General features: G+C 36.3%; 1 protein-coding gene across 3 annotated transcripts in view; it reads left to right on the forward strand.

Moving 5' to 3' along the window:
* SPOCK3 (SPARC (osteonectin), cwcv and kazal like domains proteoglycan 3) overlaps nt 1-14,442 on the forward strand; it is a 409,070-nt gene that overhangs the window by 174,371 nt on the left and 220,257 nt on the right. For all 3 annotated transcript variants that reach the window (XM_055336503.1, XM_055336504.1, XM_055336505.1), the window contains one exon: nt 8,218-8,332. In XM_055336503.1, the coding sequence (XP_055192478.1) occupies nt 8,218-8,332 (115 nt within the window). The remainder of the gene's footprint in view (nt 1-8,217; nt 8,333-14,442) is intronic.

Consider the following 14,442-nt stretch of genomic DNA (forward strand, 5'->3'; position numbering starts at 1 on the left):
GGGTGGTTGGAAGAGCTGTAGAGCAAATTAGAATTTTTTAGGATCTTAATAGCTATCGATAAAAATACAAATGATAATGCCAAATAGGGTGCTTTCAGTAAGTCTGGAGATATATAAGACACTGAACACACATTCACGCACAGTCATGTAAACATTTTTTTTTCCAACTCAGTGCTAATGTTTAAAAATATTTCTTCCTTTTTACATAACAGCTCCCAAGTAAGTTAAAACACACAATCATAGAATGTGTCATTTTGTATTTTAGAATTAGCCTAATTTCTTTAATTTCTAGACGAAGGGATTGAGATATAGACATCATCAAGGAACTACAGGTAAACATTATTTCTAAAAACCAAGACATTTCCCTATTTGAAGGGACTTTATTTTTATGATTCTATTTTATGCATCCTCTTAGGAAGTATTAACTGACTCGTAGATACATTTAGTATCTTAGTTTAGATATTAGAAAGAAAATCCTAAACATGAATTTTTATGATAGGGATTTGGTGTCATCATTTTATATATCAAATAATGTATAGACAGAAACATATTTTTACTATAGGAAATAGTAAAAATAATAGGTTTTTACAAATAATCAAGTATTCTGGAACGCATCTCTTATATAAAAGAAAGATCTAAGAAATCTAAGATAGATAAGAAAGATTTATCACTCTAAGAAAGATAATATGATATGTTGACCATGTAAGAGAATGATGACAGAAGAGAGTGACATTTTTAAATTGTCCTCAGTGCTTTAATACGAGAGTAGAATGACTGGTGGATGAAATTCTGTCTTGTAATAGTATCTAGAGTTTTTATTAACTTTGGGTGATCAGTGTAGTAGTCAGTTGCATGTCATACGAGTATAACATAAGATATGATTGAAATAAACAATGACATTTTGATGTATATTTGTAACAAAATAAATTAATCCAGCTGTCACACCAAAACCTACTAATTGTGTAGACTTCCACGTTTAATGTGTGTAATGGGGAGACCAGAGTTAGTGTGGACGGATTTTATGGAACTTAAGTATTATCAAGGTTTAAAACTAAGAAAAGTCATTCCAGGGATCCCTGGGTGGCGCAGAGGTTTGGCGCCTGCCTTTGGCCCAGGGCGCGATCCTGGAGACCCGGGATCGAGTCCCACGTCGGGCTCCCGGTGCATTAAATTAAAAAAAATTTCCATTTAAAAAGTCATTCCAAAGACTTGCAGCCACATTTAATCACATTTAGCACCACAAAATTGGCTGTCAAAAGTCTAATTAACTATCAGGCATTAGTTCTATTTTCCATGCTGCTCACTTGCACAGCCTTTCATTATAACATCTGGCAAGTTTTAAAAAATTCCCTAGAAAACGACTTCTTCCTAGAGTTTTACAGCATAGAGTTTTAGTGAAGCGAATTGTTGTTAAAACAACAACAAAAGCATATTCGGTGCTTCATTGTTGAAAGTTTTTAAAACGTGTTTGAGTCACTGGTCACTTCATTTTATGTAAAAACACACAATTAAGCTTAAAGGGATAGCTCACCAACTGAATGCTGATGTGTACTTTGATTTCACTATTTAGTGATGCAATTTTTCCAAAGTCGAAACCCAGCCTTCAATGGCACACGATGAATGTTTAACTTAGATTTGTTTTCTTGATTTTTTTTTCAAATGGTTGAAGTGTTCCTTCATTACCTAAGTATACTTATTTACTAATTGAAATGCGAATAGAAGGACATTTTTGCTTATGCGTCTGCTATAATAGTTGGAGATAAGCATTTCACAACACGAAGTTTTGATGGTAAGAAAATATTATAACATCCAGGGAGTAAAGGCTGACTGCTTACAGACTGCTGCAGATGAAAAATAGACTTAGTCACTAGTGGCAACTGCTGGCAAAATAACGCTAGAAAAAAGTAATTATCAAATAAGAATTCCAGATACGATAAATTATTGTTTAAAAGTAATCAAGGGGAATGAATGAATGAATGAATGAATAAATAAACGTAATCGAGGGGCGTGTGCGGGGCTCAGTCATTAAGTGTCTGCTTTTGGCTCCGGCCATGATCCCAGGGTCCAGGCATCCAGCCCTGTGTCAGGCTCTGGCCTCTGCAGAGAGTCTGCTTCTCCTTCGCGCTCTCTCTCCTTCTGCTCACACTCTCCCTCTCTCACTGTCTTTCTCAAATAAAAAATTAAATCTTTAACTACATTTTCAAAACATTAACATTATTGGGAAATAAAGGTACATTCAGAAAAACACATAAAAGCATAAACTGGAAGAAATACAAAACGATACACTTCTACTTCCACGTATAAAATTACACGAGAGAACCCAAAAGGAAGTGTGAATCACAAGACACAATGACGGGCAAATAACCTGTTAGATTTGGTGATTTTAAATGAGATAATGACTAAATGAGATAATAATTGAAATAGTGACTACTTTGCAGAGGTTGGATGGTAAAGTGAAGTGTAACTCATGGAAAATCACGCGGAAGTTGAATGTTAAAGATGGGATGTGAACACGTTCTAAGACCTTGGTACTTCCCTGGGGGAGGAGGGCCTGCTTATTACAGGGTGAATCCCCTCCAGTGATGCCAGTTGCGTGTACGTATCTCAAGGAAATTAGTAAAAGAGATTCTATAACTTCCAAACAGCAGAAGGAATAGGGCGCTAAGTAAAATATAATTAATACACTATGAAGCAGGAGAGACGAAAGAAAAGCAAAGAAGAAAAGAAACATTGCAAGATAGGAAGCGTGAAATAAAATGATAGAAAAGAGTACAATTAACCTAAAAAGTCCCGTTTGAAACAGAGGAAGAGCTAGATTACCTTATGTTGGGTTTTTGAATCCATCTAAGGGATCATAAGAGCATCCTTAAAATATAAAAATCAAGAATCAAAAATAAAGGAATTCAGATAAAAGTTCTCCAATTACTAATCAAAAGAAAATTAGTTACACCGATATTTTATCAGAAAAAGTCCAAAGTGGTAGAAGTGAGGAGCTAGACCTTCATTTGATTCATTTGATTGATTCAGCTTTGATTCAGCTGAGGTCGCCTCAGTACCTATTCCAAGAGATCAATGCTTGACTTTGACCTTCTCAAGATCATTTTTTTTTTCTTGCTCCATAGGCAGGTTGTTCCCATGCCCATGTCCACACTCAGTTCCTTTCTCTCCTGGACGATCGTTCGTTCGTCTCCTGGTCTAGACCAAATACTCTTCAGAGCATAACGAAAATTCTGTGAGTGATCGCTGGACCATACGAGCCCATTTATGTCACTCTCCTGGTTGGAATCACCCGGTGGCAGGGCCTTCCCTCTCAGGGACTCCACGAGGGGGTCCCTGCAGCTGCCGCCCCAGCCGAGTCCCGCAGTACCTGCAGGCCGCACGCAGCGCTTCAGTCCTCAGCCACCTGCCCTCCCCGGGGTGGGGCACCCTCCTTACACTTGTATGCACTTCAGACCGTCGCCTTCTATGGAGGGGACTTTGCTTCGCTCCCTGTACATGTTTCAAAACCTACCTGCGTCTGCATTCACTCCAATAATCGCCCATCCATGCTGTAGGACTCCTTCAGCTGTGTGTGGATATGTGGATTCACGTGGCTAAATATATTGTACTCAAGTACGTTTGTATCCTAATTTTTTTTTTCTTATATATGTCTCTTTTCCAATTAACATGTTGAGTCTGTTGAGGACAGGAACCATTCCGTGTAGGATATCTGGTGCCAAAAATGTATGCTGAAATCTAATGAACATGTTTTGAAAGAAGAATGTGAATTTCGAGATCATCTACTCCAAAAGGTCGATTTTTTTAAAGATGTTATTTATTTATTCATGAGAGAGAGAGAGAGGCAGAGACACAGGCAGAGGGAGAAGCAGGCTCCACGCAGGGAGCCCGATGTGGGACTCGATCCCGGGTCTCCAGGATCACGCCCTGGGCCCAAGGCAGACACTCAACTGCTGAGCCACCCACGGATCTCCCAAAAGGTCGATTTTATAGGTGAACCTATCCGGCTATATAGAGATTACTAGTTTTTACTACATTTATCTTTGAAAATTTTGAATCAATATGGAGAAGGCTAAGTTTTCATTATATTTATCAATTGTCTAAGAAATCTATTCTTTGGCTCTGGCTTAGCTAAGGTAACCGGTTCATCATTAACCCCACTAAAAATAAAATGCAGAATTATTTAAGAGCGCGTTAGCCTAGAGTCACTGAGACTTAATCTTCTAAAAATCTAGGCTTTTTGTGGATAAACCTTGCTAAATTCCAGAAGTGAGTTTGTGCAGCTTAGGGGTTCTGCTCCTCCTTGTTAAAGATTATTCCATTCTTGATGCTAACAGTTATACCTACTTCAGCCTGGCCTCTGCATTGTGTGTCCTTACTTTTCAGTTCCACTTATGTAAGGACCTGTCCTCAGGGATTAGCTCTTGTTTAGCTGACGTGCCTGTCCACACTCGCATTCGCTTTCTGCTTTCAGTTCCCCTTGTTGGCTCAGGGGCTTCCACTGTTCGCAGCGGGGCAGGCTGGACATGTGCTAGGTGACCTGGGCTAGCAATGAGTGGGGGGTTGTGCACTAAAAAACTAATATTCTGGTCAAAGAGTGAGGGGAATCCTCTATCACAAATGAAATGAAACCACATCACAACTGAAAGCATAAGGCAATTGTTCGGAATTCAGACTGCCTGTTTTTGTTTTTGCTTTTGCTTTTGTTTTTTTTGAAATGAAGCAAAACCAAAACCAGTCTCAGTCAGGTCCCCGGGTTCATTGGCATCACTGAGAAAGACGATGAAGGATTAAGACAGAGAGAACACGGCCGGGGGAACTCAGGTGTGCTAGCTGAAGTCTTTCTAGGGATCATTTTACTGGATGCTTGAGAAAAACTTAAATACGATAATGCAGAAGAGAATAGGAGATGTTAATTTGCAAAAGACGGGAAGAAGAGGATAGGGACGGAGGGAGGTGCTGAATTTACGCCAGGCTTTTTAAAAATACAAGATTGCTTCTAATCCATGGGCTTCAGCCAAGGGGATGACGGCTGCGTGATTGTTGTGATTTCAAGAATAAAATCCCAAGCATCTGTATTTACAGTGTGTGGTGTTTTATGACTTTTAAGCTGCCAACAATGTAAGTTCTACTCAAAAATACAGATGGTTAAAATTACATGCACGGTTAAAAGATCTCTTCCTTATGGCAGATCCTATGTATCTGATTCTTCATGTTCACTTTCTATTATATTTTCCGTCTCCTGACAAATACTACTACTCTTTTACTTGATCATTGAGGTAGAATCTCACGTAAAGTTTTATTAAATTAAGTTTCCTGTACTATATTTGTTCTGATGATTTCCATCTCATACACTGACTTTTGAGTTCTGGCTACTTTTATTAAGTAGATATAATGTAAAAGGTGTCGTGGAACTTTAGAAAATTATTTAATGTAAGCTGCATAAGGTAGATAAAACCAGAAGAAACAAGTAAAGGTAACTATTAATTGTCTGCATTCGGTGGCTAACCACGATAGTTTCACATGCACCACACTATTTTATTTTGAAACAAAAACACCCCCTTTTCAGAATAATATGTCCCAGATTACATATATTTGAAAATGAGTATAGGACATCCGAATATAAGGTATATTGTTTCTGGTCAGAATTGTTTAATTTTAATCAATATTTAAAAGTAAATTAACAAAAATCAAAATAGACTAAGGATTTTAGAAATAGCACAAAGCATTTTAATGCCTTCTAACTTACCGTATGTTTTTATTTTATGTTGTCTAACAAGAAGTCATGCAGGTCTAAAGTGCAATCGGTTCATGATACAGTTTTCTAGTTACTGATGGTTTAAACTGTGAGAGTATAATGAGAATGTTCTAGCAACTTGCATTTGCATGGTAAACAAAGGATGCTCAACATTTCATAGAGAATAAAATAACTAATACAGCTTATCTTAAATTTTGAGATTACTCAGGAACTGATCTAAATCATTGGCTGTTAAATTTTTTTCTTAGTATAGAGGAAACGGAAGCATTTATGTTCCAAATGGATGCATTTATCGTATTAACTATTTTGTTATGGTATAATACGTCTGCTAGTGAAGATGTCATCAACTATAGGTGTTAAACTATTTTTAACTTTAAACCTCATGGGTACTTGAAATCTCGAGAGTCTTGTAGAAATATGTATTTTTGAAAAGAGAAAATATGTGAGTTTTTAAAATATTTATTTTAGAGAGAGAGAGAGAGAATGGGGGGAGGGGAGAGGATCTCAAGCAGACTCCCTACTGAGGGTGGAGCTTGACACAGGGCTTGATCCCACGACCCCAAGATCATGACTTAAGCTGAAATCAAGAGATGGACGCTCAACCTACTGAGCCACGGAGGTGCCCCCAAATAAGTGTTTTTATATATATGCATTTATATATGTAATTTATGACTATTTTATTGAAATTGGTTTTATTTATTGTTTATCAAAATGTATTGACTTTAGTTAAATTATTGACTTAACACATTCATAAACTAAATTCATTAACACTGAATTTGATTTGTACACCAGATGTTAGCTCTAGTTTACTGTAGGTTTAAGATTTGAAAAGATTGGCCCAAATCCACATTTCACATTCAGTGAAAAGCTCTGGGCTCTTCCAAATACTTCTTCATATTCTAAATACACATTTTTGGGGGATGCCTTGGCTCTATTTTTCTACATGCATTAGAATTTTATTTTCAGTTTCCATCTTGCATTATGTTTTTATTTTTTCCAATTGTAACATGTACCCAAAGTGGACACTCAGTGCCTTTCTTTCTTTCTTTCTTTCTTTCTTTCTTTCTTTCTTTCTTTCTTTCTTTCTTTCTTTCTTTCTTTCTTTCTTTCTTTCTTTCTTTCTTTCTTTCTTTCTTCTTTCTTCTTCTTCTTCTTCTTTCTTTCTTCTTCTTCTTCTTCTTCTTTTTCTTTCTTTTTTCTTTCTTTCTTTCTTTCTTTCTTTCTTTCTTTCTTTCTTTCTTTCTTCTTTCTTTCTTCTTTCTTCTTCTTTTGCCTCTTTCTTCTTTGTGCCAACTCTCTCCCTGGCTTTACACCCACAAGGTATCACCAAACATCACCAATAGTGATTACCAATGGCAGCATTATTTCTAATAAACAAAAAGCAGAAGCAACCAAAATTCCCCTTAACTAGTAAATGGATAAATATGTCTTGTCTATACAATGGAATGATACTCAGCAATACGAAGGAATGAAGTAGTGATGCATGCCAGGACATGGTTGGACCTTGAAAATGTTGCCTCAAACAAAGGAAGCCAGTCACAGAAGACCACATACTGTATAATTTCATTGACATAAAATGTTTGGAATGGGCAAATCTGTGGAGGCAGAAACTAGATTAGTAGATGCTACTGTTAGAGGTTGTGAGGGAGGAGAGGGAGTTGGGGTCGAAAGATGATAACTAAAGGGTGTCATTTCTTTAGGCAATAAAAACGTTCTAAAATTGATTGTGATAATAGTTTCACAGCTGTGAATATAGTGAAAACCACTGAATTTTAAACATTAAAAGAATGAACTGTATGCAAATTATATCTTAATAAAACTGTTATTTAAAATGTCACCAAGGAGTCACACAGTCTTTGGGTTGGCATCCACCGAGACCGTTCTTGTCTAGAGAAATGGTGGTTCGAACATCAGGCACAATTTAAAAATGAAAACGCAGTGTCTCAGTTATCATCATGATTTACTCAGCCAGTCCCTAGTACAGCTGTAGACATTCCTTGCATATCCAAAGACTCATTAATGCCCACTAACATCTTTTGGGTTTAATTCTTTATCTCTACCCACCTGCATCTATCTAGGGAAAGCATAAGTAAGAATTACAATTCTCCACTGACAGATGGATTACAGTAACACACCCCAACTTTATTTCTGCACCTTGCTGCTTAGAAAACAGTAACAACTAGAGAAAATTTTGCTCTTAAAGTTTGTTTTGATTACACATTTTTTGGTCATAGAGGTGTGTGTATTTCAGCTTCCAAATAGGATAAGTAAGACTAAGCTGCAGCCATCCATTAACTCTGAGTTATGTGAGTAGAAATAGAAGTATTTCTTAAGAGAGGGAAAATGTGAAGAAAATTTAGAGCTAAACTGCTATGTAAATTTCTTGATCAAATTGTTTGATGGGATTAGATGCCTCCATTTTTCAGAAGCATGTCTTAATATTTTTCAAACAATTTTTTTAGCTTTAGATCCAGCTAAAGATCCATGCCTGAAGATGAAATGTAGTCGCCATAAAGTATGCATTGCTCAAGATTCTCAGACTGCAGTCTGCATTAGTCACCGGAGGCTTACACACAGGTAAACATTATTAAATTAAATTCCAGTGATTGAACAGTACTCCTTACTATGAATAACTACAGAGTGTAAATATTTGGCAATGTCTGCTAAGCTTTTAGCCAGAGTTTTATTGAAACAATTTCGGAAGTTTGGTTACTACAGCTGTGATTCGCTTGGGTTAAACATTGTAATCTATCAGAAATACTATGGATTATAGAATTTATGGATTATAGAATCTAATTTATATTTTATTAAATAAAGAGGATTTTGTGAAGATTGGATTAAGGTGTTACATATGCATAGTTATACTTTTTCCATTTTAGGGAATAAGTACAATTTTGGTGCCTTCTAAATATTTATGTTTGTGCCTTTCAAATATCATATTTTCTTCAGGGAAGAATTAGAAACAAGGTTAAAGGGGAAAAAATAAGGGGCGCTCATAGAAAAAAGGAAATGAAAGTCACAACATAGAAACATGGACTTAGAACCCGTAAGGACGCTGTCCTCTAAGGAAGCGCTCATACTGGTGGAGTCCTTGTAGTCTGGAAGCTGATGCAACATTTCAAAAGAAGAAAGGGTTTAATTTATTTTTTTTGGAATGATATCACTACTTCTGTCAGATAGGTTCTATTTTGAGAAGAATCAGTAACTCAGAAGTAGCTGTGTAGTTTCATGCTGAGTCCTGAGGATTGAAGCATGTCTCAACCAAAAGTGAAATCACTGGGTAACTGACTGAAGCAAACAGGTATATTCATTCCCTTTATTACCTTTAGAAGAATTCTTTTTATGCAAGCACTCTTTTTTTGTGTGATATTGGGGCTGCATTGCCTTTACATACAATGAGCAAGGGAATTTCACTCTTCGAATATGTTCAGAGATTGACTGCATTTTGACTTCAGTGTACTCATTCTAAAGTCTATTATTCAAACATACCAACAGAGAATAGAAACATTAGAGAATAAGAATGGAAGTAACATTTCTAGAAAACGGCTAAATTTAAGTTCTGTTGACTTTTCTTGTTGATATAAAAACATACATGCCTAAAACCCTTTATTACATGCTGAATGAAGTAGAAGAAGAGTTTATTCATTAATGCCATATCTACAGCAGCAGATTTCAAGTACCAAGGCAAGCTGATGCAGCCAAGATAAAGAGCTTAGGAATGAGTTCACTTGGGACAAAAGAATGATGGCAAACCAATAATGTACTGCAGAGGAAGAGAAAAAGGGCAACAGTCTAGGACATAGTGTTGATATAAAATCGATGTACTGTGGGAGGGCGCGGAACTGGAAAGCAGAGTTATCAGCAATACATACCCCACTCAATCATGTCCTCTATGCTAATTTTATCAAGGGATACCAAAACTCTGAGCCAAACTTTTATTTTTTCTATTTATTTCCTTAGGATTCCAAAAAGCTTCTTAATTTCTTGGACTCATATTAATTAAACATAAAAAATTTAAATATGAATATGCAAATGTATATATGGCAGAGATGAGGAAGAGTTGTTTTTACTTGAGGAATCAATAGGAGGATGGCATTGAAATGAACTCCTGTATAATCCCTCACCTAGATTGGAGAGATTTAGCTAATTCATTTCATATAAAAGCAAAAACTGTTTTATCACAAGTTTCAGAGACCCTGGGAAAGACCTTCATATACCCACATTTAACACCTCATCGCCCATTTCACCCCTGGCCCCCTGAATCAAGTCAAAGAGCAAGTAAAGACCTCACAGTCAATCTGATGCCTGGGACAGAGACTCTTTCCTTTTCACAATTGCTTAACACAAGCTTGGAGAGGTAAAGTAGCTGATTCAAGATCACAGAGCTGGGAATTTTCAGAGCATTGATTCCAATCTATATTTACTGACACCAAAATCTATGCTTTTTACAACTATGCTGTCTCACTTCTTCTCTAACTTATTAAACAAACATGTAACTACAGACAAAAAGAAACTTCCTTAACATGATAAAGGCTTAGAACCAATAGCTAGGATATTGCTTAATATAAACAGGTGAAGTGTCTTGAATAGAGAATCATTGCCAGTTCTGCCCTTGGTATAGTGGGGGGGGGGGGCTGGGGCAGTGGGGGGGAGACGACTACGTTTTAAGTAGGTGGACTTTGAAGTGTTTTATGTAAGTGGTATTTAGCCCTGCTCTATTTCTGATAGACACTATTATAAAATTTGTACTCAATACACACTATATTCAATAAATAAATAACCAGTTTCCAAAGAATTGATTTTAAGATTAATATTTGATATGCTTTATTTGCCTTGAGGATGTTGGTACATAGTGAATGTTTATACAACACTTAGGGAAGGAGAGTCTTGCCAACCAGTTTGATCAATAAAGGTGGCTAATGTAAATAAAGCAGGTCTTAAATCTGGGGATTGTTTGTGTGATATGGGGATGAGGTACAGAAAACAAGGAAAACAGGTTTAATTCACCAGTTTGGCCACTTACATAGTGTAGACTTGAAAACACTACTGTTTTTATTTAAAGGAACAGCTTATTCTTTTTTTTTTTTCTTTTCTTGATCTCATAAAAGAGAAAATGGAATTTCCTATTTGCTTCGATAGGGAGAATCATATATTTCAAAGAGTTTCTCCTAATTCCCCCTCCCCTCCCAAAGTAGATGACACATCTGTTTTTCCATTACCTTAGAACCTTGATGTTTTCATTTTAAAATACTCATTGGATTTGTAATACATTATCTAACATTAGTCTCCTTCAACTGACAGGAAGTTTCATGAAGATAGTCTAGTCTTATTTACTACTTTCTACTCAACTTGACATACTGGCTAGTATATATTTTCTTTGAAGAACGAATTAAAGTAGCTTTTATTTTTTAATGCTTAGAGAAGAAAATTGAGTAGTTTGATCAGTTGAACTGAGCAACCTAGATAATCTAAGTCTGAAGCTTTTTGCATTTGTGCTTTGTGCTTATTGGTCGAAGATATTCTGAGAAGGCAATAGGAGTCAATCAAAAAATATCTTTTTTTAATGATTTTATTTATTCATTTCATTCATGAGAGACACAAAGAGAGATGCAGAGACATAGGCAGAGGGAGAAGCAGGCTCCCTGCAGGGCCCCTGATGCAGGTTGTGATCCCAAGACCCCAGGATCATGACCTGAGCCAAAAGAGACACTCAACCACTGAGCCACCAAGGCACCCCTCAACAAATATCTTTAAATAAATTAATTTAAAAAGAAGCAATGTGGCAGTGTCAGAAAATCCTGGACTTACCTCCTCCTCTCATGAACACAACAAATTTACAACTACATATGGAATGGTTTCCTCTGAAAAGAACTAAAAACTGAATGAACAGAGCCTCTACAACAAAGGAGAAAAGGGCACATTGAGGGAAAAAAAAAATGAAAAAACAATAACAGGAACAGGAACAGCAATCCATAATCAGGATGGATCTCAAAAATGCAGAACTTTTTCCTAAGTGAAGAGTCTGTGCACTACATCAGGCACCCCAACCCCTAGATCCTTCACAGGACAAATGAGAGTCCAAAATGCCTTACTTTGTAAACCATTGGGAATCACATACAGGAAAGCCATAGAACTGTAGGGAACAGAGAACATGCTCTTAAGGGGCTTGTGCACAGAGTCACTTACCCTGGGACCCAGCACAAAAACAGCTGCTTAAAAAGTATCTAGAACATATCTGAAGGAGATGCAATTACTGATCTTAAAGTATCTTCTGGAAAGACAAGAACTTATTGGGACTCTCTCTCTGGGGACAAAGGTATTGTCAAGTGCCATTTTTGCAAACTCATTGCAGATTCAGTGACTGAGGGTATCATCTTGGAACTCTCCCTCTAACATGTTAGCACTAGAGGGTGTGCTGTCCTGAGGGCCCCACCAACTCTCATTGCTGCAGCCATACATCACATGTGGCTCCAGTGAGAGCCATGCCCACCCCTGTTCCACACATGCTACAACTGGGCTAGGTGAGATCCCTGTCCACTTCCATCCTACAGCTGCAGCCTCACAATAGCAGGTGGATGCACTCAGCTCACATAGGGGATGAGTCTGGCTGCCGGGGAAGAGAGCACTTCTGAGCCCCGCAGGATATCTCCTACATTAGGCCACTCCTTTAAGATGGGAAGAGGTAGCTGATTTGCCTAATATATAGAAACAAACACAGAGAGTCAGGCAAAAATGAGAAATGACTTTTCCAAACAGACAAGAAAAAAGAAAAAAAAAAACTCAGACAACTCAGAAAGAGACTTTAATGAAACAGAGATAAGCATTTTACCTGACAAAAAGTTCAAAGTAATGGTCATAAAATGCTCTCTGAACTAAGAAGAAAAATGGATGAACACAGTGAGAACTTCAACAAAGAGTTGGAAAACATCAGGAAGTGCCAAACAAAAAAATTACAAAGCTGAAGAATATGATAACTAAACTAAAAAGTTACCTTAGAGTGGCTCAACAGGAGACTGGATGAAGCAGAAGAATGAATGGATCAGTGAGCTGGAAAACAAATCAACAGAACTCACCCAGATAAAGCAGCAGAAAGAAAAAATAATTTTAAAAAGTAAAGATATTTTTAAAAGGCCTTTGAGAAAGAATAGGGCAGAATTACACTTGCATTATAGGGGTGTAAGAAAGAGAAGAGAGGCAAGAAGACTCATCTGAAAAAACTATGACAGAAAACTTCCCTAATCCAGGAAAGAAAATACACATAAAAGTCCAAGAGGCCCAGAGAGTTCTAAACAAGATGAACTAAAGAGGGCCACACTAAGACACATTATAGTTAAAATTTAAAAATTAATATATAGAGAAAAAATCTTAAAAGCAAGAGAAAAATAGCTTCTTACATATAAGGGAAACACATAATGCTATCAGCAAATTTTCAACACAAACTTTGCTTGCTAGAGGGAGTGGCATGATATTTTCAAAGTACTGAAAGAAAAAAAAATAAACAACTTTCAACCAAGAATTCTTTACTCTGCAAGGTTATCATTCAGAATTGAAGGGGAAAATAAGAGTTTTCCAGACAAGCAAAAATTGAAGTTCATCATCACTAAACCAGCCTTATAAGAAATGTTCAAGGGACTTCCATGAGCAGAAAAGAAACATCACTAACTAATCACAAGAAAACACATGAAAGTAAAACATCTCACTGGAAAAGGTAAATTTATGGTAAAGATAGTGAATCCATCAATTATTAACCAATTAAACAATTAAACAATTAATGACAATTACAGATAAAAGTAGTAAAATTAACTAAAACTAAGTTAAGGGATATATATTATAAAAAGGTCAATTTAAGCAACTGTACACACATGGGATGTTATATGTGAACCTCATAGTAACCACAAGGCAAGAACTTATAGTACAATACAAAAGAAAATGATAAAGGAATCTAAACATAACACTAAAGAAAATCACCAAACCACAAAGGAAGAGACAGGAGAAAAAGGAGCAGATAGGAACTACAAGAAACAGCTAGAAGATCACTAATAAAACGGCAATAAGTGCATACCTATCAATAATTGTTATAGACATAAATGGACTAAACTCTAATCAAACAGAGTAGCTGAATGGATAAAAAACATTATCTATATGCTGTCTACAGGAAACTAACTTTATATTTTTGTTTGTTTCTTTGTTTATTCATTTATTTATGTAATCTCTATACCAGTGTGGAGCTCGTACTCATGACCCCAAGATCAAGAGTCACATGCTCTTTCAGCTGAGCCAGCCACACGCCCAGAAACTCACTTTATTTTTTCATTTTTATTTATTTATTTATTTATTTATTTATTTATTTATTATTTATTTATTTATTTATTTATTTTTTGAAACTCACTTTAGAAGTAGGGTCACACACGGGTGGAAAGAGAAGAGAAGATGGAAGGGATGGAAAGAGAAGGGATGGAAAAAGATGTCCCACTTATAAAGAAACAAAAAGAAAGCTTGTGTAGCTGTACCCATATCAGAAAAAAAAAAAGACTAAAATAAAGACTGTAATAACAGACAAAGAGAGGCATTACATTATGATAAAGAGGACATCCGATAAGAAGATATAACAATTTTAAATATTTATGCACTCAATATAGGAACACCTAAATATGTAAAACAAATATTAATGTACTTAGAGGGAGAAA

The sequence above is a fragment of the Nyctereutes procyonoides genome, unplaced genomic scaffold (assembly GCF_905146905.1).
Source record: "Nyctereutes procyonoides isolate TBG_1078 unplaced genomic scaffold, NYPRO_anot_genome, whole genome shotgun sequence".
NCBI classification, from domain to species: Eukaryota; Metazoa; Chordata; class Mammalia; order Carnivora; family Canidae; genus Nyctereutes; species Nyctereutes procyonoides.